Source organism: Phasianus colchicus, chromosome 2 (genome assembly GCF_987193195.1).
Source record: "Phasianus colchicus chromosome 2, bPhaCol1.hap1.1, whole genome shotgun sequence".
Taxonomy (NCBI): Eukaryota; Metazoa; Chordata; class Aves; order Galliformes; family Phasianidae; genus Phasianus; species Phasianus colchicus.
In genome coordinates, this window is record NC_143437.1 from 76,112,832 (window position 1) to 76,135,989 (window position 23,158).

At 39.5% G+C, this 23,158-nt stretch overlaps 1 protein-coding gene across 1 annotated transcript in view; it reads left to right on the forward strand.

Annotated features, from left to right (window-relative positions):
* The window catches only part of RARS2 (arginyl-tRNA synthetase 2, mitochondrial), a 31,934-nt gene extending 8,819 nt beyond the window's left edge, over nt 1–23,115 (forward strand). Inside the window, exons 7-20 of the mRNA XM_031610895.2 lie at nt 913–996; nt 4,578–4,654; nt 7,488–7,643; nt 9,190–9,296; nt 9,847–9,942; nt 11,230–11,290; nt 14,014–14,090; nt 15,057–15,181; nt 17,409–17,476; nt 17,576–17,685; nt 18,693–18,788; nt 19,854–19,928; nt 21,684–21,747; nt 22,926–23,115. Coding sequence (XP_031466755.2) covers nt 913–996; nt 4,578–4,654; nt 7,488–7,643; nt 9,190–9,296; nt 9,847–9,942; nt 11,230–11,290; nt 14,014–14,090; nt 15,057–15,181; nt 17,409–17,476; nt 17,576–17,685; nt 18,693–18,788; nt 19,854–19,928; nt 21,684–21,747; nt 22,926–23,012 — 1,283 coding nt within the window. The 3' untranslated portion in view covers nt 23,013–23,115. The remainder of the gene's footprint in view (nt 1–912; nt 997–4,577; nt 4,655–7,487; nt 7,644–9,189; nt 9,297–9,846; nt 9,943–11,229; nt 11,291–14,013; nt 14,091–15,056; nt 15,182–17,408; nt 17,477–17,575; nt 17,686–18,692; nt 18,789–19,853; nt 19,929–21,683; nt 21,748–22,925) is intronic.
* Nucleotides 23,116–23,158: the final 43 nt, after the last annotated feature.

Genomic DNA, 23,158 nt, shown 5'->3' on the forward strand with positions numbered 1-23,158 from the left:
AATAATTAGCTATGTAAAATTAACAATTCTGCCTCTCCATTAGCTGGTAGTTGAGTGTTGTATTTTGGGCTCTTTGTTTCACTTCTGGGCCCTTTCGTATAGAAAAAAAATATATTAAAAAATTAAAAAATGTTCTGTAGATTGATGTTTGTCCCAGAAAGAGAATGAAGTGCCTGCAGGGAATGGAATGGCAAGAGGTTGCACAGTACAGCATGATGTTCCTGTAACAGAAGACAACAAAACTTTCTGCATCCTTTTTGTATCAGTGTAGTGATTAAAAGGTACTCTTGAAGCACAGGGGAATAGAGAAAGGAATACACATATTTCTTTGTAATTTGGTAATGTAACAAAGCTCAGGAGAGAGATTAAGCATTTTTGTTGCAGTAACAATTAGAAGGAAAGTGTGCTTATTTGATTCTGAGTTTGGACCATATTAGAGTCATAATGTGTTAGGTGTAGGGCTCAGTACTGCTCAACAACTTAGTGGTCTCTGTGTAACTTCACAATAAACAGCAGTTTGTGAATTTCAGTACTTGCTTAATCTACTGTGAGGTTACCTGGCTGTGAAAGTGGAGTTATGCATGCTGCCATGTATATGTGAATATGCAAGAAGCCCTTAAAAAGTGTTTTTCACGTCCATGCACTTTGTAATATGTGCAAACAACAGTGGTACAAACATCCATATCTGTATGAGACATTTCATAGCATCTTTTGAATGCAAAGTCTTTTTTTATTTTTTTTCTTGCTTAAAAGATTATTGCTTGAAGTTTTGAAGATTTTAGTCATGTCTGTGGAGCAGTCCATCTGATTGTATTGGAAAGGGAAAGCAAGTCATACAAAAACAGAAAATTGATCTAGAGAATCATAGAATATGTACAGTTCTGAATAACACCAATTTTGATTCCTTACCAGGAAATTTTATAGCAAATCTCAAAGTTGCACTGGGACATGAAGTAACAAGAATAAATTACCTTGGTGACTGGGGCATGCAGTTCGGTATGTTTTCAGATTTGCTTCTCTTATTCCCTTGTATAACACGGTCAAGGTTTTTGACTTCAATTTTTGCAAGCACATTGGATTCATCCTGGGCTCATAAAGGTTCATAAAAAGCATTATTGTGTTCACATGCATATAATATGCATATCTCCTTAAAATATTAACAAAACCTAGTCTGACTCATTGTCAGTGTGACCTATTCAACTGCTCAAGAAATAGGGGAGGATATTCACCCTACAGTTCCTCCTTGCCTCAGTAGTTCCTCTCACACAACTTATGTGTTATTTGGCATTTGTTTTTAAAGCACAGGGTAAATATTTTGTGTGTGCTGATCATACTCCTGGAGCCCCAGCAGCTGAATGGGCTGCTGTTCCTGCCTGCAGACAAAATGCATGTGCATTGCCATGTCTTCTACATGTCTGTGATACTGCCTTCCTTACTCATATTTTGCATGTGGAAGAGTAAACTTGTTAACTTGCCTATGTTCTTATGCCATTCCTGTGTACATAACAATAGTTGTTGGGTTTTTTTAAGTATTCTTGTATTTAGTTGTCTTTGTGTGTGCAGTAGCATTGTCTTTATCTTTTGTTGTTGCTCCCTCTCGAAACAAGCTTGTTATTCCTAGAGAACAACTGGCTTGCACAGTAGCTGCATTTTGACAGGTTAAGACCTGAAGTGTTTTTATTAGTAAAGACATCCCAGTACTTTCCCCAAAATATTCAGTTTTCTTTAAAAATGTAGCAAAAGAGAAGTGTGTGGGTGGAGAATATGGAAGTGAATAGACCCTTGAAAGCCATTGATCTTGCAAGTTCGATACATGTTCCTACATCCTCTGAAATGTCAATCAGATACAAACATTGAGAAATCCTCTCGTGTGCAGCCCTACATGTTGATAGCTACTCTCTGACTGGAGTTCATTTCTGTCTGAATACTAGATCTGTTAGTATTGCTGTCATATGGCAGTTGATCTGTGGGAATCACAGTGCTGTTGGTTTCTGTTAAATTTATCTGCATTCTCTCCTTTTCTGAGGAGGCACACATGCACTTCAAGGCTGATTTTGTCAGATTTTTAGGCATTTAAAAAAAGGCAGCCACGCTCACTTCCTTGTTCTTGAAAACTGGGTTGGCCAAGGAAACCGTAGAGCTGTCACACAGCTTTTTTGCACTGGGGTCTGAGAACAGTGTCAATATGTACAAGTTTTTCTTTGAATGGCAAACAAAAAGTGAAGCTCATTCAGCCCTTCTGCTGCCCCTTTGGTTGAGCTGATACAATTGCTTGTGGGCGTTTCAGTGAATCAACTTTGTGAATAAAACTGGGTTTTTTAACCTAGGAGGTTAATCTAGGAGAAATATCCCACCTGTACTCCATTTATGCATTCGGGTTCAGCAGTATAGGTAACATACCTAAAAGGTATTCAGTTCTACCCATTCTACCTCTAGAGTAAATTCCTGAGGTCGAGACAGCTTAGAATGTTGTTATGGCTGTGAGAGCAGTAATGGAACGTTTTTTTTCCTTTGTAAAATTATTTCCTCCACAGCTTTTCTGTCGCGGTCCTACTTCTGCTCAAGCACTGTTTTATAGTAGAGTTTCACTTCACTCAGTATGTATTTCATAGGAATTGAATGCAGAAGGAGTTAACCTAAAATTAAAGAAATTTCATCATTGCATATTTCTTCCACTTTTGCCCCTTAGACATATTTTTTATCACCAGCTCTTGTATAAGGAATGTGGCAATGGCAATTATGCAATGAAATGCAATGTAGGTAAAGGGCTTCTCAACTGACCTCATTCATTCTGTCTTTGAAGATACTAAATTCTACTCACATGTCTAAATACCAGTAATGTTATGTATTTTAGTGCAAACTTTCCAGAAAGTATCAAGTTGATAATGTGTGTTACTTACATATATACATACCTGTTGCCCAGACCACAGCTGTGAAAATCGTACTTTGACAAAGTGATTTCAGCTGTAGCTTTCTAAAGGGCTGCTCCCTTCTTTATTTGGGCTGGCTCAGCTCAAATACATGACAGGTTTTATATCAAACAATGTAGTCATGCTTCACAAAATTATAGCATAGGAATATTAGTATAATGGTCCTTCCCCAGAAGCAGTGCTATAATTAACAATCTGTCAGCGTTTCTATTACAACTTCTATCATCAAAGGCTTTAAAAAATAATAATTGAAAATGAATTTTGCTGAAACATGGCAAAGCAGTCCTCAAGCTTCGGGCAGTTTTGGGGCAGGTTTCTTAAGGTAACCAATCTTAGGCAATCTGTCTATCCATCTTCCTGACGGCCTGCTGCTAACAAATTCTGAGCACGTTGGTCAACCTGAACCAGATCTGAAGAAAATGTCTCAGAGAACAAATTTTTTTCAGTTTTGTGACAGTTGACAGCCAAGTAAGTGTAGAATACAATGTTGTGCCCTCAGGGAGAGACAGTTAACTTCTGTGCTTAGCCTGTCAGCTAACCAGTCAGCACATCAAAGTCAAAATCAGACCCAGCATGTGCTGCATCTTACCAGTAATTGGCACATGTAAGGAGGGCAGGATGACAGAAACCTATGGAAGGTGTTTGAGCTGAACAAAAAGTGTAAGTCTTGCTAGGGGCTTGCAGTATGAATTCAGCATCGAAGAGTGGAGTAGGTACTTTAATGTCCGTAGGAAACCAACTTGTAGTTGCTCATAAAACTGTCCTTAAAGAAACTCCCTTTCAGTAGGATCTGACTCATTTTGTTTCCTAGACTCTAGCTTGTTTTTCTTATCTAAATCTGCCACGGCTCGGTGTTTCCAAGAGGGAAGTTTTTGAGATAGTACTGTTTGTTTAGCTGCAGAGAGTTTTTCAAAGGGGCGCCTGCGTGCCCATTCCTCAGCTGCTGGCTTTACATCAGTCCAGGATCTTGTTAGCTCAGGGGGGAGAGACAACTTGAAAAGCACCCTCAGATAATCTAAGAGGCAACAGGGTTTGTGTTGCTGGATTAGTGAATGAGTTAATGAGCCCTTTTGACATAGACAATAAGATTGGGATTTGAATTTCTTGCCCTTTCAGATGGCTTTCGGAAAGTGCTGAAGCCAAATCAGATATGTGAAAGCAAGCTGCACATTCTCAGCATTCAGAAAAAAAGTTCCCTTGAAAGTATTGCATGAGTGGTATGTGAAATACCATGTTGTGTCCCAGTTTCTATTGTCCTTGAAATGATAATACCACTAAGGGAGGAAGCCAGACAAGGAGTTCTGAGCATGTTCTGTCCCTGGACAGTTTCCTGTATGTGGCTTCTAATTTTCAGCTAGTTGCTGCGCAGCATCTAATTTTGTCTACAGATCTAGAAACAAATTCCATTTTTGAGGAATTGAAGAAATCAACATGGTATTTCATACTAGTTTCTAGCTGTTACAGTTTTTTTTCATGCAGTGATATAACAAGCTATGCTTTCATTTTGCTTTTAGAGCATACTCTGTTATATTGCTAAAATAGTAAGGAATTTGTTTTATTATATATAGTGTTAAGACTTGCTTGTGAAAACAACAAAGCAATACACTCTGAGCTCTTGTCTAACTCTACATTTAATTGTTGTTCAAGGCTTACTAGGTGTGGGTTTCCAACAGTTTGGTGACAAAGAAAAGCTGAAATCCAGTCCTTTACAGCACCTTTTTGAGGTAAGTTCAGAGAAGACCATCTAGGGACTTCAGAGAGCGATCCATTTAACTTTGCTATCAGTTTTGCACAGTGATGTGTCTGCAGGGTCATCGTGGATTCACGTAACTCATGTTGGGTTTGAAGTACTTTGTTGAGAGATGAGTGGCCATGTCAGCAGAGACATGTTTCATCAGCTGGAAAAACACACCACCTAAGGGGGAATAATTGAACGGATGGTTAGCTTGCATTGACTGCTACTGCCATACACAGCTTGACTGCTGTCACTGTCCACCTACCTAACTGGCACAGATGACCACCAAGCTTGGCTTTGGCAATGCTTTAGAAATGGAAGTCTGACATCTGATGCTGTAGTATACTGTTTAGCAAAGTGGTATTCAGTTACACTGAAAAGTGATAAATATGCTGTGAAAATGTTTTTGTTGCTTTACTGTCTGAGCTGGATGTGGAAACTGTGTCCAACGCTGGTGTTTGGACACTGTGTCACAAGATAACTCTTTTACACGTACCTCTTTACTGGCAAAGGAACAAAACATGATTGAATGCCTAGATACAGTACTATGGAATACACATTAGGCAGGTTGTTTATATAGTTGGATAGCTGCTTCTGAGGTTGCTGGCTTTTTTGATATACATGCTGTTCACCTGTTTCCTCATGGAGTTGTAGAATATCCCAAGTTGGAAGAGATCCACAAGGATCGTTGAGTCCAGTGCCTGGATCCATTCAGGACTGTCCAAAATTCCTACCTGTGAAGTAGGACAACTTCAGAAATGCAGAAAAACTTAATTTTGGAAACCTAGGGAACCTTGAAGTGTCAGTTTAACCTAGGTGCTTCTGAAATTAATGAGTTCTTAGCATGAGTATGCTTTAGAGCTGTAGGACTGATTTCAAGACAGAAGTAGTTGTAGTCTTTTGATTATGCATTGCTGTATATAACTTAATTTTCATTTATAATTTTAGTCTTCTTAGGATTTAAAATGTACCTACTTGAGTTTTGTAGTAAAGCTTTAAAATATAATCTATTGCAGCAGCATGTAGGCTTTATGGTCTTAAAATTACTTTTAAATTTAGTGAACAGTATTCAGTTGAGCTATAAAAGAGACTAAAGCAGTTGTTGTTTGAGTCTAAGTTGCGGTTTCTCGAATATTCCTTATAACTTCCTTAGCTGGGTTTCCAATTTACATTAGATTCAGAGATATGTTTCAAAGTGGTAATGTTCTGCTGTTGTGTGAAACTAACCTCTCCTGTAGTTAATTAAAAGGAAAAGTCCATGACAGTTTCTGTATAAATGAATGTGTGGATAAATGTGTATTTCCAAATAGCATACCTTCCATTTTGGTTAAGTCAGGTGCAGATATGCTTTTAACATTATTTTTGTTTTATAGCATCACAGATGGGCAAGGGGTTAGAGTGCACAGCTACTGTTTGGGGCAGAAGGAGAATTGTTCATGGAAAGGGTTGAATTTTCCTTTTACTTTGTTCCCTTTTTTTGTGCCAGAACTAAGCAAACATTAATCTTTGAGGCTTGTCAGCAGTACTTTAAAAAATCTTGAGACATAAAAAGAAGGGGAAAAGTTCAAGGGTTTTGCTGTGGAAGCTTGTTTTTATAGGCTGAAGCCATTCAAGCAAGATATTCTTGCAGGAGTGAAGTTTGTATTATCAGGATTGCGTTGATTTGGGGATGTAAGCTCTCTTACAAATGCTTACAAGTTAATCAGCGTTGAACTATTTGGATCTAAATAAACAGTGTAGCCACTAATTACTTTAATTATTTTCACATAATACTTTAACTTTTAAAAATCTTTTATGTGGTCTTTCAGAATGTTACATGCAGAAAGAATCACTGGTCAACCATTTGGCCTTTAGATATAAAGGAATTTGCTTATGAACAAGGAGCCAGTTTTGGTGTACCTAGGTAAGATCAGCTAATAGAACAGTTAGTAATGCTTGTGGCAAACTGGCTGCGTATGTGTGCCCAGTCAGGTGTAGACATTCATATGCTTGATTTCAGCCACAGATAAAACATGTTAGTATGGGTACAGAGTACTGCAAGTAATCTGAGTGTAGTGAAGCACTGGCACAGGCTGCCCAAAGAACCTGTGGGTACCCTGTCCTTGGAGGAATGGTTGGATGAGGCCCTGCATGGTCTGATTTAGTGGTTGGTAGCCCTGCCCATGGCAGGGGGATTGGAACTAGATGATCTCTAAGGTCCCCTCCAATCTAAGCCATTCTATGGATTCTAAGTATGTGAGGTTTGGATCACAACTGGGTTTTATTTGTTTTGGGAGATCTGTTGTTTGCTGGTTTGGTTTTAGTTTTTGTGGGTTTTTTGTTTGGTTAGTTTGTTTTTGTTGTAGGGTTTGGGGTTTTTTTCTTTGCTTTTGTACAACATTGGGTGTACAAAATCCATCTAGGGTGATGCTTTGACTGCCATCTCATTTTTAGGCAGTGCAGTTGTGTGAAGTATCTACTTTGTGCTTCTCTGAACAAGAGTCTCTGATTTAAAGGTCTCTGATGGTTTCCCTTTCATGCAAATGATTTCTTCTGTATTTCACCATTGCACTTCTTTCAAGGTTAGGAAGACGATGGTAGCAACAACAGAGGAGAAGTAGGAGATTACTCTTATTTCAAGATAAGCTGCACGCTTTCCTGCTGACGTTTAGATTATTCATTCATGCTTTAAATAAGAAATCTATTTCTTTAACGCAGCTTTAAAATTTTTAAGATTAAAAATGTCACCTTTAAATCTGTTCTGTATTATTCTTGTAGAACTTTGATTATTTTTATTTGAGGAAAGGATTATACTTCAATGTTTTTGTGCCATTTTATTTTAGGTGTATGTGCAGATTAACAAAGCAGCAGCAGATGAAAACACAAAAAAGCTGGCCAAGGATTTCTTTAGAAAGCTGGAGGAGCATGATGAGCAGGCATTGTCACTTTGGAAAGAATTTAGAGACTTCAGTATTAAAGAATACACCCGAATTTATAAGGTACAAACAATCCATGCTTTTTCTGTGTGTTGGTAAAATGGTCTTCCATCTGTTGATCCATCTATCTAATTGTCAGTGTACACAGCACCTTTTCATCCAAGAGATTGTGACTTAAGAAAGGAGGCTGCTATAATGTTGTGAATTCATTGCCTTTCTGGTAAACTTTAGTGTTGTGGGGAAGATATTTCTAAATATGCCAGGTTATGCTCCCTTCTGTTTCGAAAAAGCACAGTAGTTGATTTAACACCCATGTAGAAAGTCACTTTAGTTGCTGGCAGCTGATACAGATTTTGTTAAATGGAGTCCACGTACTTGGCCTTTTGACCAATTCTCCTTTTTTAGAAGCCCTAAATTTGAGATTATGGTGCTGAGCAACAATGCAAATCAGCGTTAGCTAAATGCTGCTCAGTTTTGTTTTGTTTGTTGTCAGCAACAACCTACTCAATTTAAGCTTCCATGTTATAAATTTACTGGGTGATAATACTGTTCTCACTTTTCTGACCTGATATTGTAATGCATGCAGAGTTGTGTATGTCACAGGTTAAATTGACTGAAGTAAACGAAAGCAGCAGAGATTACAATAGTAATCAGCACATAGAGCTCAACTAGCATACAGCCATCTGTTGTATACTGTAACTTCAAGAATGGAACCAGTTGCCCAGTGTTTGGTGGGAGAAGTTTGTGCTATTGACCACGAAATCATTATTATGAATTTGTGAAACAAATGTCACTGAACCCAATCTCTTTTTTGGTATTAATGGTGTATAATCTTGGCCCAGAACCAACTGAATTCATCCAAAAATTAGCTACTAGATTCATGCCAAGTATTCTAAATTAACATGTCCTAAGTAAGGCACAGTGTTGATAATTCTAGTGGAAACCTGACCTGTTAGGGTAGGTGGAGTATTGGGCTGTGTGTGCCACTTCATCATGATGGTATGGTCATGTATTGCTGATGACATTACAGCCAGGTCTCACACTCACCATCCCTTTTTAAACAATTACATACCTAGAAGATGAACGGTCAGCTTTTGTTGTCCCCAAACCTTTTCTGTTATACTGATACTTTATGCTCCATTTTGGCAGTTAGTCAGCTAATCTTTACCAGCTGTACTTTGAGCCTTTCTTGTGTGTGTAGCAAAGTCTATGAGCAGCTTCTGCTTTCTTTTCCTTCTTTTAGTGTCCTTCTAAAACTGGGTTGGTGTCAAGGCCAGGTAACTTCTTTTCAGTCCACTTGTTTCACCTCCAGCATAGTAAATAATGGCATACCTCAGAATTTCCATACCCATCACTCTTTCCAGTTTACTCCTAATATCTTGTGAACATTATATCCAAATTTGTATTTAGCTCCAGGAGGTTAATTCTAATGCAGAAATCAAATCAAAATCTAAGCATCTTTTAACACTGAAGTGACATTTTTTTTTTAATAAAATCCATCTTAGTTCTATATCTGACCTATGGCACAGACCTATCATTGGACTTAATTGGAAGAAATTATCTCAGTCTAACTGTGTTTCTCTTCTTTTATATTCTTGGAACCCTTCAGCGTCTAGGAGTGCACTTTGATGAGTATTCTGGAGAATCATTTTATGAAGAGAAATCCCGGGAAGTTCTAAAGATGTTGGAGGATAAAGGGCTCCTTCAGAAAACAACGTATGACCTGGTTATTCAGCCTATTGATGTGCTTTTTTTTAACATTTCAGTTATATTTCATGTAACATGACTGACATGTGTATATAACCTAAAGAAAATTGTTTCTTTACGTGTTTCCATTAGCTATTCTAGTAGAAAACAACAGAATTTGTGCAATCATAGTGAAACTTGTTTGCCTTTTCTTCTGACACAGAAGGCTGGCCATAACAAATTAGGTACAATGACAGTGGTCAACTCTTAATGGGCTTTTAGGCTGTTGATTAATTTGGTAACCACATGTGCCAATTAATATGCAGAGTCGGGTAAGATTCTTTCCTTAATGCACTGCCTGGCTGAAATGGGAGGGAAATCATATTCACAGAATGCACCAGAACATGGCTAGGTGTTTTTTTTGACTTCAGCAGTAGTAACAATGAACTTAGGGGAATGGTCATTGGTAAGACTTCAAGTCATGGGGTCCTGTGACAAGAGGCCTCTTTCTGTCTTACCTGAGGTTACTTGTATTTTGGACTGAGATTGCAGTTCTTTAGCCTTCTCTCTTAAATTGCAGAAAAGGGACCGGAGTTGTGGATCTTTCAGAAAAGAAAGACCTCTCATCTCTTTCCACGGTCATTCGTAGTGATGGGACATCTCTTTATATAACAAGGCAAGTAATCTGTTTGTGTTTATAAGGATTGGTTTGGCCAACAAGACTTTGTGTATATACATTTGTAACTGATGGTGCAGATTTTGTAGCTTTTTATTTCTGGGGTGGAACACTTGACTATGGGTAATTGTAACTGGAATTAGCAATATAACTATGATGGGATGAAAATAGCGTGTGAAAACTGGTTTTGAATACTTTTTCTTGCCTTAACAGTCTGTTAATAAATCTCTTCCTTCCCTAAGTAGTAACACTTTCTCCAGCTGCTAACTTCAAAAACAAAGCTGAGAACTCTTCTAAAAAAACAATTGGCAAATAATGAAGGTTTTAGAAAAACCTTTTCTGTTTACTTACAGTGTGATGCAGAAGAAAATGGTTTGATGGTGGTTCTTCTACTCAGTGAGCCACCAGCACTGTACCATCAGTTTCATCACTGTTTTTCACCCTTCTTTCTCCAAATTCCTTGTGGGTATTTTGATATGCAAGACTTGATAACTCCTAATACCTATAGGAAGCTAACTTCCTTGGGTGCCTCACCATTGGAGACATGCACATACCTGACTCCAAGAGCACTTCACCTCCATGATGAGTAATTCAACTTGATATTCATTATCAATCACATGTGGACATACAGGCATTTTCTCCAGTCTCTTCAGTTGCTGGCATCATAGTGACCAGAATGACTTGAAGTTCTCAATTTCAGTGACTGACACTTAGGCTTCCAAACACATACATGCACATAGGAGAGAGAGCCCCATCTCCCAGGGAAGTTAGAAATTGAGTTTAATGAGAAGGGGACAACTAGGTACAGGGTGTGGTCTACTGGCCAGCAGTGTTTATAAGTAACCTGCCTCTTTTGTCTTTTTTTCCCTCTTTTTCTGCCTTTGATTCCTCCCCTCAACATCTCATAAATCTTGTGGAAGTGCAAAATGCTGTTCTTTCTGTCTCATGTATCTCATGTCCCCTCAGCATTAGAACCTGGAACCTAACACTGAGCACTGGCTTAGTTTTCCAGAATAGGGTTGTTCTTTTTGTGTCTTCCAGCAGACTGATCTTCCTGTAGGCAGAAACCAGTTTTATTCTGCCCAAAAAACTGTCTTCACTGTGATTATCTTAGCTAGTGGTTTAAAAGATAATTTGAAGCACCTCTATTTCGTGTGAAATATGCACACACTCTAATATGGTATTCCTCCTCCCCTTGACAAGAGTAGATAATTTCCCTAAGTGGCAAAAAATGAGATATGTTTAATTTTAGTGGAATTCCCAATAGTTTCTCACTATCTCTTTCAGAGACCTTGCTGCTGCCATAGACCGAATGAATAAGTATAACTGGGATACTATGATTTATGTGGTAAGTAATTCTAGATTCACTGAATACTTTGAGCCTGACTCCAGCAATCTGGGGGCCTCTTGCTCCCAGATCTGACTGGCATTGAGTGTTTTTGGCAGTGACAGAAACAGGCTTCAGTGCCCAGAGACTGTGCTGCAGCGTGGCAGTAGTTCTTGGTTCTGTTTCAGTTCATGACCCACGGAATGGCTGAAAAATCAGTTCTGGTGCTGTTCTCTGTTTGAAAAATTAATTGCAATTTGCTTTAAAGCAACTTTTTCCTCAGTTGACATTGTATTTTCTATATAAACGTTGTAATTAATATTTCTAAAGCTGTTAGTGTTATAAGGGGTGATAATATTATAAATGAGTGTTCTGAAATCTGTATTTACTCTGAGTCCTCATATATTATCTGTGATGTAAATTTTTATAGCTTTGAACAGTGCCTTCATTTTTTTATGTTAGAAATTTCTCACAAAGTACTGTTTAATCAGCCTGGACCATGCAGTTGTGGATAGAGATCGGTTTTATATTTCTGCACTTGATTGTTTTGCTTTTTAACAATTCCAGCTGTATCAGTAATGAATAGCAGGATTTTCTTCTCAATTGTGTGAAGCTTTTTCTGCTTTAGAACTACAAGGATGTAGCACATGACGCTTTTCTGAAAATCATGTTCTGTTATTTGAAGTCAATTAATGACCTGTGGAAAGAATCTGCAGATTTCTGGCACGTGGTAGTGCCCATGTATCTTTTATGGCACAGCTTTTTCAAAGCCAGTTCAACACAAATACCATGATCCAAAGGAGAGATCAGTAAGCACAACATTAAATACCCAGGTAGTGCAACTTTCAGTTGAGTCACATGCCTCCTTTTATTTTTCAGCCTTCAGGAAGTTTCTACTGAATTGACATTCCAGTGTGTGATCATAGAGCATGTGATCATAGTTGTCTATTTTATGTTGATCGGTTGGTTTGTTGGAGGTGGTGGTGGGTTTACTGCCTCTGTTTGGCCAGTACATTCTAGATCACTGACATCAGAGATCAGCATGGCCATGAAAGTGCAATGCATTAGGAGTTAGGGAAGCTTCCAGCTAGTTCATGTGGCAGGTAATTATCTCTATAAGTACTCGGTAGCGTAGGTGCCAAGGGAGAAGGAACTGTGAGAAGGAAAATTAGTGGGTATTTTGCACAGATCAGAATGTGGGCTGAATGTTAAGCTAATGGAGTGAGCTAATGTGCACGCTCCATTAGATTAATATGTATGGAAACAGCAGTCTTCCTGGTTCCTCATAGCTCAATCATAATAACTGTATTTTTATTTCCCTAAGATCAGCTTGTTTTTAAGTCTTAATGCTGTAAATCAGCGAATGCACTGATTTATATTAAAATAAGCCTACTTAGTTCATATAAATGCAGTGATATGAGTATAATGTCCAAAACATTCTAAAAAAACATGACACTTGTTAAGAAGATGTGATGATTTCAGCTGAATGTTGCACTAAAATCAGGAGATGAAAACCTTTTTATATGTGAAAAATTAAATATAATTCCCATTGTCTGCAAACTTTGCCCATGTTGTAAGGGGCTTACTGTTGTAAATGGAAAACAAAACTTGTTTCTGTCATAGAATGTAAAGGTTCTCATAAAACAGGAGAATAATCAATTTCAGACAAGGCTGTTTTCCCAGAGGAAACAGCTGGGCAACATTGACCAGTGCAGTGAGCTGTCCTGAATCTAAACTTTGTGAAGTTTGTTGTGAGATCTTTTAGATCTTTAGGCTTTGCTACAGGTACACAGAGCTCTTCCAAATGTGAGGTGCATGGAAGAGCTTGAAAGGATGTGTGTGAAACACTGACCACCACTGTCTGTTCATTAGCCTTGCCTGTGAATCAGCATAGGGGAGAGGAGATGCACAGGAGTCTAGAAGGTTATGAGGAACTGTGAAAGAGGAGGCTTTACGCAGTGGCAGAGTTAAGAAAAAACGCATATAAGCACTTTGCTGCTCACTCCCTGTCTTGGAATACCAGACAAATAAAGAAGTTATTTGTTGCTTGTTATTTGATTAACACAGCAGTATATTCAGCCTTATTTTTTAGGGAGGAAAACTCCTAGCAACATAATCAAATCAACTGATGGGAGAAAATGAATGTTGTAGCAACAGTTGTGGTTGAAGTACCTGTGAAGATAATTGTTAGATAGAAGAAAAACTTCAGCAGAGACAACCTTGAGTCATAGGAGAGAGAAACGGAAGAGAGCATAGATGCATCATTAATATTGAAAATAGGACAATTTATGCTTTTCTTATTTATTTCTTAAATATATACCCAACTTACATTGTAAAGCTTCACAAGTTGTTCTGGAGACAGTAAAGGGTTGCCTTTTGGCTTTCCCAAAGAGCCATGTTAGTCTGTGTAAGTGGAGCGTTGACATACGTGCCATTCTGTTGGTTATACCACTGACAGACTCTAAGAAGTGTTCTCTTTCTTAGCCAAAGCAGCCTCAAAGTTTGGTGATGTAAAACATGGGAACATCTCAAGAACAGCGAGGCTCTCAGCTGCATTCTGAAGGCATTTTGCCTGGTGGGCAGCTAATGTGAAACTAGGAAACATCGAGGTTCTAATCTGTCTTCCCAGGTCTTAATTCTGCTTGTGGTGACTTACTGGCACAGCATCTATGGTGCTATTTGTTTGCATTAGAAGCTTATCTCACCTGAAGCGTTTTCTAATGTGCACTAATTCTATTCCTTAGACAGATAGAAACCAAAGTAGTCACTTTCAACACTTGTTCCAAATACTGAAGCTCATGGGTTATGACTGGGTAGAAAGGTATGTATTCATGAATTTTAGTTATGGTTTTTTTTTTAAGGGGGAGGGAGTGGAAGAATGAGTATATGTATCACCAGGTATTTAGGATGCAAAACCCAGTAGCTTTGGCAGCCACTGAGTGGGTTTTATTGATATAAAAATGAGAGAAGGGGAAACAGTCCTTCAGAGACATGGCACAGCTTCTGGGATGTTGTGTGATCACATATTAAATGATTATTTCTCGAACTGTGATATTTTAGGAGGCATCTGAATCATGCTTCAGGCTTGCAATATCTGCTGCAGGGAAATATATCCCCACCATTATTCATTTTCATTACCAGTCTTGTTAGCAATCTGAGCAAAGGTCAATAACGGATCTGCAAACTAAATCATATTCCTTTCTGACAGACTGCATGTCTTTTGTAGTTAAATATAGGATTTTAGCTTTCAGAAATATTAGTCTGCCTTCTCTCACAGTCCTTAGAGTTCTACTAAAATTACCTCGGGATATGAATCCAGAATAATGCTTGGGATTATTTTGAGCAGAAGCAGTGAATGTTTTATTATTAGCAATGATTAATTATGCTTTTAGTTTAACGTGACCACACCAGAATTATGATGACTCCCTTTCTAATCTTATTAGCAGATTTGTGTTGCCACAGTAATGTGATCTATCTGCATCCTGCCTCTCCCCAGTTTATTGCACTGAGCACTCTGTATGAAAGCTAGTAGCAAGAGAGGTTCCCACAGAGCACACAAATGAGCAGGTTATCACAGTTCTCCTCATAGTTTTCTCATTAAATAAGGCATACAGAGTTTTGATTGCCAAAATGAGAGTTACTGATGATGTCATCAAGCTTCCCATATTGGAGCACTGTTTATTCAGCTGTTACTGCTGCTTCCTGGTCAGAATCTAGCTCTAAACAAACACCAGATATATCTGTTGACTGAAATGTGATTTTTAGGTCCTGGTGCTTTTCAATGCAGGTGCCAGCATGTGTCTTTTGGGCTAGTCCAAGGGATGAAGACTCGGAAAGGAGAAGTTGTTTTCCTGGAAGACGTTTTAGATGAAGTTCGATCAAGGATGTTAGAAAACATGGCTTCTGCAAAAAGTTAGCTACTTCAGGTCCTATTCATTTCTTTTGATGTTCTGTGTTGATCTAAAACCTGTCATCTCTTCTGCCTTTTACTTTTCCCTGAATCAGAATAATCATAGAATGGCCTGGGTTGAAAACATCACAACAACTATCTAGTTTCAACCCCTGCTATGTGCAGGGTCGCCAACCACCAGACCAGGCTGCCCAGAGCCACATCCAGCCTGGCCTTGAATGCCTCCAGGGATGGGGCATCCACAACCTCCTTGGGCAACCTGTTCCAGTGCATCACCACCCTCTGGGTGAAAAACTTCCTAGTGATATGCTCTAATCTGTGTTTTTCCTATCTACTGTAATTCAAACATATTAAAATAATTATTTGCAACTTTATGAATCTCCATTAATTACAGATTTGCAAATAAATTTTAACATTTGGTGAAATTATTTCATCATGCTCTTGCACTGAGAAGTACTTGCCACTGGGGAACAACTGTTGTGGTTTTTTTTCTGGATGATCAGACAGTTCAATAGCAGAGTTGGAACTGGAGTTCAGGGGACAATATAGATTTCAGTCCAATGATTTGTAGCTCTGACAGTCTCCTCAGGCACAACTGACTCCACCTTGTCCACAGTTGCTGCTTGCCATCCTCCCAGCCTCATGTTTCCAAAGTCCCCAGGAGGCTGCTGATCTGCAGCAGTCTGCTGAAGGGGACATTTTCCTGCTCTGGCTGTGTCTCCAGAGCTCTTTCATTTTGAAGCAGTAGCGATTCAAGCAGTTCCTGGGGAAATGCCGCCCTCCTCTTGTGCCTTCTGGAGTTGCACAGTAAATTAAATCAATCAGCTTGAACGTGCATCTTTCTTGCTCTGCCTTCTCTTCTTTTGTAATCCAGATAATTTTGCCTGAAAGGCAGACAAGGAGAAGGGAGGCAGGCAGAATGATAGATAGTCATCCTTCTATTGTTCAAAGCAGTTTTCCTGCAGGGAGCAATGGAGCTTAGAGCTTCAGTTTAAAGGTCAGTATTATTGTTGAGTGTAAAACCAACTTATTTTTGTGTGGGACTGAACTGAAATGACAGAGGTCCAGGCCCCCTGCTCCATTACACAAGCAGTAAAAGGAGCAGCTGAAAGGAAGTGATGCGTTCAAGTGGCTCTGTAGAATTTCCCAGAACTTATCTGTTAGATCCTAAATCCTACCTGTGCTTATAAAAATAAATAAATAAATAATAAAAAAAATTCCTCGCATCTGAATTCCTGCCCTACTTTTCCTTACTGAATTAGATATCATAAATCCCTGACTCTTAGGAATGTTTTCAGTGTTAGAAAAGTGTCTGGGTACACACTGGAAGGCACTACAGATTAGTTTGTGTACCAAGGTGCCTGACTGTTTCAGAAAGATTGCAGGAGCTGGGCATCTAACAGCCAATGCTAGCTTTAAAAATAAATTCCTGTATGGAATTAGAGCTGGTTAGTTACGTACCTTCATGAAGACTCTCTTTGCTATTAGCTGCACATAGGTCTTCTGCTATTTAAGTTTCCGTTATCAGCATCATTCTTCCTTCTACTCATCTCAAAAAGTAAATAAACCTTTGTGGAGGATGTTTGGATTAAGAAGCACTTAAACAGACTGAACCATATGCAGTCTGTACTAGTTGACCCTGCTTGAGCAGGGAGGTTGGACTAGACAGTCTCAGGAGGTCCCTCCTAATCTAAGTGATTCTGTGATTGCATCTGCAATCAATCCTGTGGCTTAAAAGGGAAATCTGAGCACTCAGCTCAGCTTCTCTGAGTATAGTTAGTTTAGATTTCTACAGTGAATGGCACGAATCTCCCTAAATGTGCATCCGAGTGCTCTGTTAGCCACTGGAGCAATTTCTTTGATTGTTTAAGCTTCCCTTGGAGTCTTTAAACAAAACCTGAACTCCTCTGTCATTCTCTTTGTAATTCAGACAGCCTTTAAGATCACAAAAAGGAATTCATTGTAGTCTAGGCTTGTGTAATGAACCCTTCTGACCTTAAAATCTATATTAAACATATTAGGAGAAGTGGGGGAAAATGCATGTCTGGACCAGCTCTTAATTTGAAGAAAGATTTCTATCTTGGCCTTCTTGCTGTATACATCATGACAGTTTCGATTTTGCTAGTTCACAGTTTTGAAAGATCTCATGTTTTATTGGCATTTCCAAACCCAAGCAAGGGAGTTCTTATACCATTATGGACTTAAATCTTTTTCTCTGTTCCTTTTCAGCAACCAAAGAGGTAGAAGACCCTGTGGAAACAGCAGAGAAGGTTGGTCTAGCAGCACTAATAATCCAGGTGAGTCTGAGTTACCTTCAGGCATATTTGCATCTTCTGTGCACAATCGCAGATTGTGATGGAGAGCTGTATCTAGGTAACATTAAGTTATTGTTCCAGGACTTCCGAGGCCTCCTCTCATCTGATTATCAATTCAGCTGGGATCGAGCTCTTCAAAGTCGTGGAGATACAGGCGTGTTCTTGCAGTACACCCACGCCAGACTCCACAGGTAAAAGGAACCTGTGTGCAGAAGTACAATCTGACAATAATTTTAACCTGGCTACTTTGTTAGTAGTAGCATTAGGTAATAGTGTTGAGTCCTTCCCTAAATAAGTAACGAGTTCATTCTTTCAGCAGAGGTGTGAGTTAACAATAGGAATCACCAAGCTTTCCCGGAAGAGCAAGCCAGTTAAAGTTACACTTCCATCTCATTTCTACAGAGCTGAGCTAAACTGTTTGTTCTAGCTATGGTGGCTCTGTAGTTGGTTTCAGTGATGAAGAATGGTGGTGAGAGAATGAAGGGAACTGGTGCAAAATGCCTGTACTTGTGAAGTATACCAAGTTATAGAACTTAAGCCTGTTTGGGGGCCACCACTGCAGCTGGTGGTTCTGGCATTCTGGTATATTTTCCCACTGTTGGTAACTGAGTTTAAAAGTAGCCCCTCTCTTTCTTGACTCTGGTCAAACATCCAAAGTGTTTTTAATATTTTTTTTTTTAAGAATTTCAGAGGAGTCCAGTTTGAGTGTTTTCATCAATTACAGTGTTCCTTCAGAGCATTTTTAATGCAGATATGTCTTCATAAGAGCATGTAAGATATCTGCCTGGATTAGACCAAAGTTCCATACAACCTGGTATTCCTTCTGAGGCGATGGTAGCCCAAGTGGTATTTAGGGAGCCCAGTTCCTTTCTCTAGTCTCTTCCTCCTATACTCCCTTATCACCCATACTTGTAATAGAGCTGGTGACTGTCTCCCTAGTACTTTTAGCATCAGATTCTCAACCTGTTCTCCATGTCTCTAATCCCCTTTTAAACTGGTTTATACTGAACATCTAGCACAAACTTTATATTATTTTTTATCTTGAATTGAAGTTATGTAGGCTTTCTTAATGTTTCATTCAGCTTGAGCAAAACATACCTACCTTTCTTCTCCAAAATATAAATTACTGTTTTTCTCACTTGCTTTTTGCTAACAAGGAATTTTTATCTAACATTTGGTTTTGATTCTTGTATTTTAGTTTAGAACGGATGCATGGGAATGAGCCAGTAACTGATATTAATGTGGCAAGCTTGCAAGAGCCAGATGCAATCTCTGTTCTTCAGCATCTTCTCAGGTTTGTCCAGATTTCTTTCTAAATACCATTTCCTTTAAAATAAACTTTTGGATTTGTCTCCAGTCTGTTGAGAACACACACAGCCACTTTTCCCTTTTAATTGTGCAATTTTGGGGAATGGCTTCTCTGTGAAATAATGATTGCAACAATAGCCCTCTAGGTGAGACCAGTGGTGTCTTACTTATCCACTGCAATTATATTTTTCAGAAAACTCATGGGTATTTCTTTGGGTTTTATCAGATTCATGCATGGCTGTCCATCACATATGTAACAGCTGACATGGTGCTCTTGTTGACATGAGCAACCAGCCCTCATCAGAGCTTGCTTTGCAGTTCCCCCTCAACTTAAAGGAAGAAGATCTCAGGGAAGTGGCATGGGCATGATGGGGGATGGGCTTGATAGCTAAGCACAGAACAGGAAGCGTGCTGTCTGCTTTGAAATCATTCTCAGAGGCGTGGGTAACTTCATACAGGTTGTGAGAAGGAGATTGTACACATATAGACTTGAAATAAAACGGTGGATCTCTATCAGTCTGCCTCTATTTTCCAGTTGAATACTGTCTTACATAAGTTTATTTTCTTCCAGGATTATGTAAACCCAATTTGTTTTTCTCTTTTCTAATGCTACAAAATTCCCTTTAGCTACTTAGAATTTTAAGTTGCATTTATTAAAGGCAGCATCTAAGGGACTATTTTGACTGCCTTGGTTATTTAATACATGTTTTTTGCTGCTAGGAACTTGCAATTACCGTTGAAATGTAAAACCAGACATAATGTTCCAGGGGCAAATATAGCTTTTGTGTTCTCTTTGCTATTAGCGTTTCTTTCTGAGCTCTGCAATCTGCAGTGTTTGTTTGCGTGATGAGCAGAAGCAATCTCTCTCCAACAAGAAGTAACTGAGGAAGAAATAAACAATTGTGTGTTAATTACATAGCTTACGCCTGTTTCAGAAGACTATTCCTGTTAATTCTGTGTTTGTTCTGATTTAAGCACATCTGATAAGCCTTATAGCCCAGTAAATTTTCCTACCACTTTAACGCCAAGCACTTATTTTCTTTTTCTGCAGGTATGATGAGGTCCTGTACAGATCTTCTCAGGATCTGCAACCCAAGCACATAGTCAGCTACCTTCTCACACTTAGGTAAGGCAATTGCTGATACCAGCATCCTTCTTTGGTAAGTGGTGCCTGCTTCCCCTAGCTGGCTTTGCAGCTCTCATATCCACACTGTGTTGAAGAGAAAAATAGAGGAAAGATTGTGTAAATTTGTGGGATAGTCTCTCTTGAGGTGAAAAGATATAAAGAAGGATAACAAATGATATCACAAGTAGTGGAGATGAAGGATGGAGACAGCTAAAAAGGAATCAGGAGTCTCCTGAAAAATGGCTTCCAAGGAGAATCATTTGACTGTAACCCAGTGCCAGGAACCAAAATCGTGCCAGACTGACTATATCGTTGAGAGGAGATTTGAGCTAGTAATATGCTCATAAATCTCAAAACTTTAGCTATGAGATTTTTGTCCAAAAAACTTTAAACCACTGATCTCAGATGATGCACTGAGTTGGACAAAGCACATGTAATAGCTGTAAGTCACACTGGGGATGCAGTCTCCATGGGGGGGTTCCCCACGGGGAGCTGTGTGACTGAACAGGATGGTGGAACACCAACATAGAATTGCTGGAGGAAGTTGTAGAGCCTGTGCGTGGGGGAGATCTACATAAGTTAGAAAAAAAGTGTATAAAGAGATGCATAATGTTTTTACTCTTCTGTAATCTGCTTGGTAGTGTATGATGTACATGCTAACTATTTTAAGGCTACTTGGGTGTTGCATTCTGTTGTTGTTTTTTACTTGGTAGACATATTTCCATCTGAATAAGTTTGAAATTATTGTCTTAACTTTTACAGAATGGCTCAAGTTAAACTAGGAAAATGTTTGATATATCTTGTTCAGATACAATACTGTAAATTAACCATTCATTATGCTTAAACATGCAAATGAATGAGTCTCAGAGAATAGACTTGTATTGGCAAAAGAGAACAGTTAGGTGAAAGGACAGAATAAAAAAGTACTGACATGGAATGTTCTGCCCTCATGAGGTCTCATCTGGAATCTGCATCCAGGTCTGGGGCTCACAGCTCAGGAAAGATATGGAGAATTTGGAACAGGACTGGAGGAGGGCCACAAAGCACCTCTTCTATGAAGACAGGCTGAGTGAAATGGGCTTGTTCAGCCTGGAGAAGAGAAGGCTCAGGGGAGACCTGATAGTGGTCTTCCAATACTTAATGGAAACTTGTAAGCAGGAGGGAAATTTACTTTTTACAGGGATAGGTATTGATAGAACAAGGGGGAATTATTTTTAACTAAAAGAGGGGAGACTTAGATTACATGTTAGGGGGAACTTTTCCAATGAGAGAGGGGTGAGGTGCTGGCACAGGCTGCCCAGAAAAGCTGTGGATGCTCTGTCCCTGGAGGTGTTCATGAGCAGCCTGAATGGGACTCTGGGCAGCCTGATCTAGTGGATGGCAATCTTGCCCATGGCAGCAGGGGTGGAAGCAGATCTTTGAGGTCCTTTCCAACCCAAGCCATTCTACAATTCTATGAATTGCGTACCTTAGCAGTGACAAGGCAGGCCATGTGGCTTCCAAGGATCTTTCCAGACCTTTTTTGTTGGGGGTGGGGAACAAAATTTTTACAAGCACTGAGTTGTTTATGGTGTGCCCTGACAACATGCAGGCTCCAGAAAACCACGGCCTCCCTCAGCAGGGATGAAACAGGCTATCAGAAGGAAGTCTGTAGTACACTGCACTTATGGGTTTTCTAGTTCTGCTGCTTTCTGTAGCCTGTAGCACTGCTCTTATAGAAAGATGTGCTCCTTCTCACTTTGCTTTCCATTTCAGCCATCTTGCAGCTGTGGCACATCGAACTCTTCCTGTGAAAGGCAGCACACCTGCACTAGCCCAGGTATGGCTCAGCATTGGCACATAGCAGGAGGGCAGCCCAGGAATGATTCCCTAGGACTTTGCTCTGCTGTGTAACCAGTTGGCACAGCATGTACCTCCAGACTGCCCTGCAGGGTGACACCACTCTGGGATGGCAGAAGTTGCTGTTTGTGGCTGTACCTTGCAGAAAGGGCTGCTTCAAAACAGAGCAGTCCAAAAAGAACATTGCTCCAAACCAAAACAATTCCTCTTCCTTCTCATCGCTTCTCATTCTGAACTTTTGAAGTAAATATTTAAATATTTAACTTGTTAATTTCTGACAGTTTCCATTAGCACATATGTGGGAAGAGAATGAAGAGGTAATAGAACTTTTCTCCTCCCTCTTGCCACCTACATATCCCAAGTTGTCTATATTGCCATTCTAACCAAAGCAGCGAGGCTGACAACTGCTGATTTTGGTAGGAAGTCACATTCAAGTGCAGAGGTGTGTTGTGGGAGAGAACATTACTGTGGGCTTCATGAAGCTGTAGTCCATAGCTCAGCTTCGTTGCTGTAGGTATTCTTGCCTTCAAAGATGGTTCTATGCATTCTTGTAGAACACTAAGATGGTTCAAACTGCAAGGAACATTTCAGATCCGTATCTTGTGAGAAGTCTTTCTCAATATCCTAGTGTGCTACCTTTTGAGAGCTTTTCTTTTTTCTTTAGCAAAGTTTTGGAACAAGCTCTTCCCAAATATCCAGTCATGGAACAGCTAAGCAGAAACTTACAGGGCAATGAAATTTTCAGAGCAGCCTCAAGCTGACAGCCTCTAATCCACATTTAATAAGAGGAGCGATATCAGCAGGGTCCTCTGTCTGTAACAGCTGTGCCATCATGTTGCATGAACGTTTTGCACTTACAGTAATCATTAGCTCTTCTGTGGGCATCCCCTCTGGTCTCTCTGCCATGAGATTGTGGTGTTTCTTTTGTTGTGGTCCTTATCTATGAATGGCATGATTAGCTTGGGCTGGACACTGCTGACAAAAATGTCCCTTTGACACTATCAGCAGCTCATGTGAATTCTGCCAGTGCTGGTGTTGCTCAGTGCTCAGATGGTGTGCATTCTTACCTTTTAAAAGGCTGCTGCTGCCGGCTGTGTCCTGTTCTGCAGCATCCTGTTCTGCAGCAAACACAAGCTAACTGTTGCTCTTGTTTTGCAGGCAAGGCTCTGTCTCTTTCAAGCCACACGCTCCGTTCTAGCCAATGGAATGAAGCTTCTTGGCATTACACCTGTAACTCGAATGTAATGAGGCTGTATGTGACTTCACATCTCTTAGTAAAAGGTTATTTTTCAAGAGAATACTCTCCAGTGAGTCACTGCTAATATTGTTGGGTGTCTGTATTGCAGAAGAGCACATATACTACAACCATTTGAGGGAGGCAGTGGTTGTCA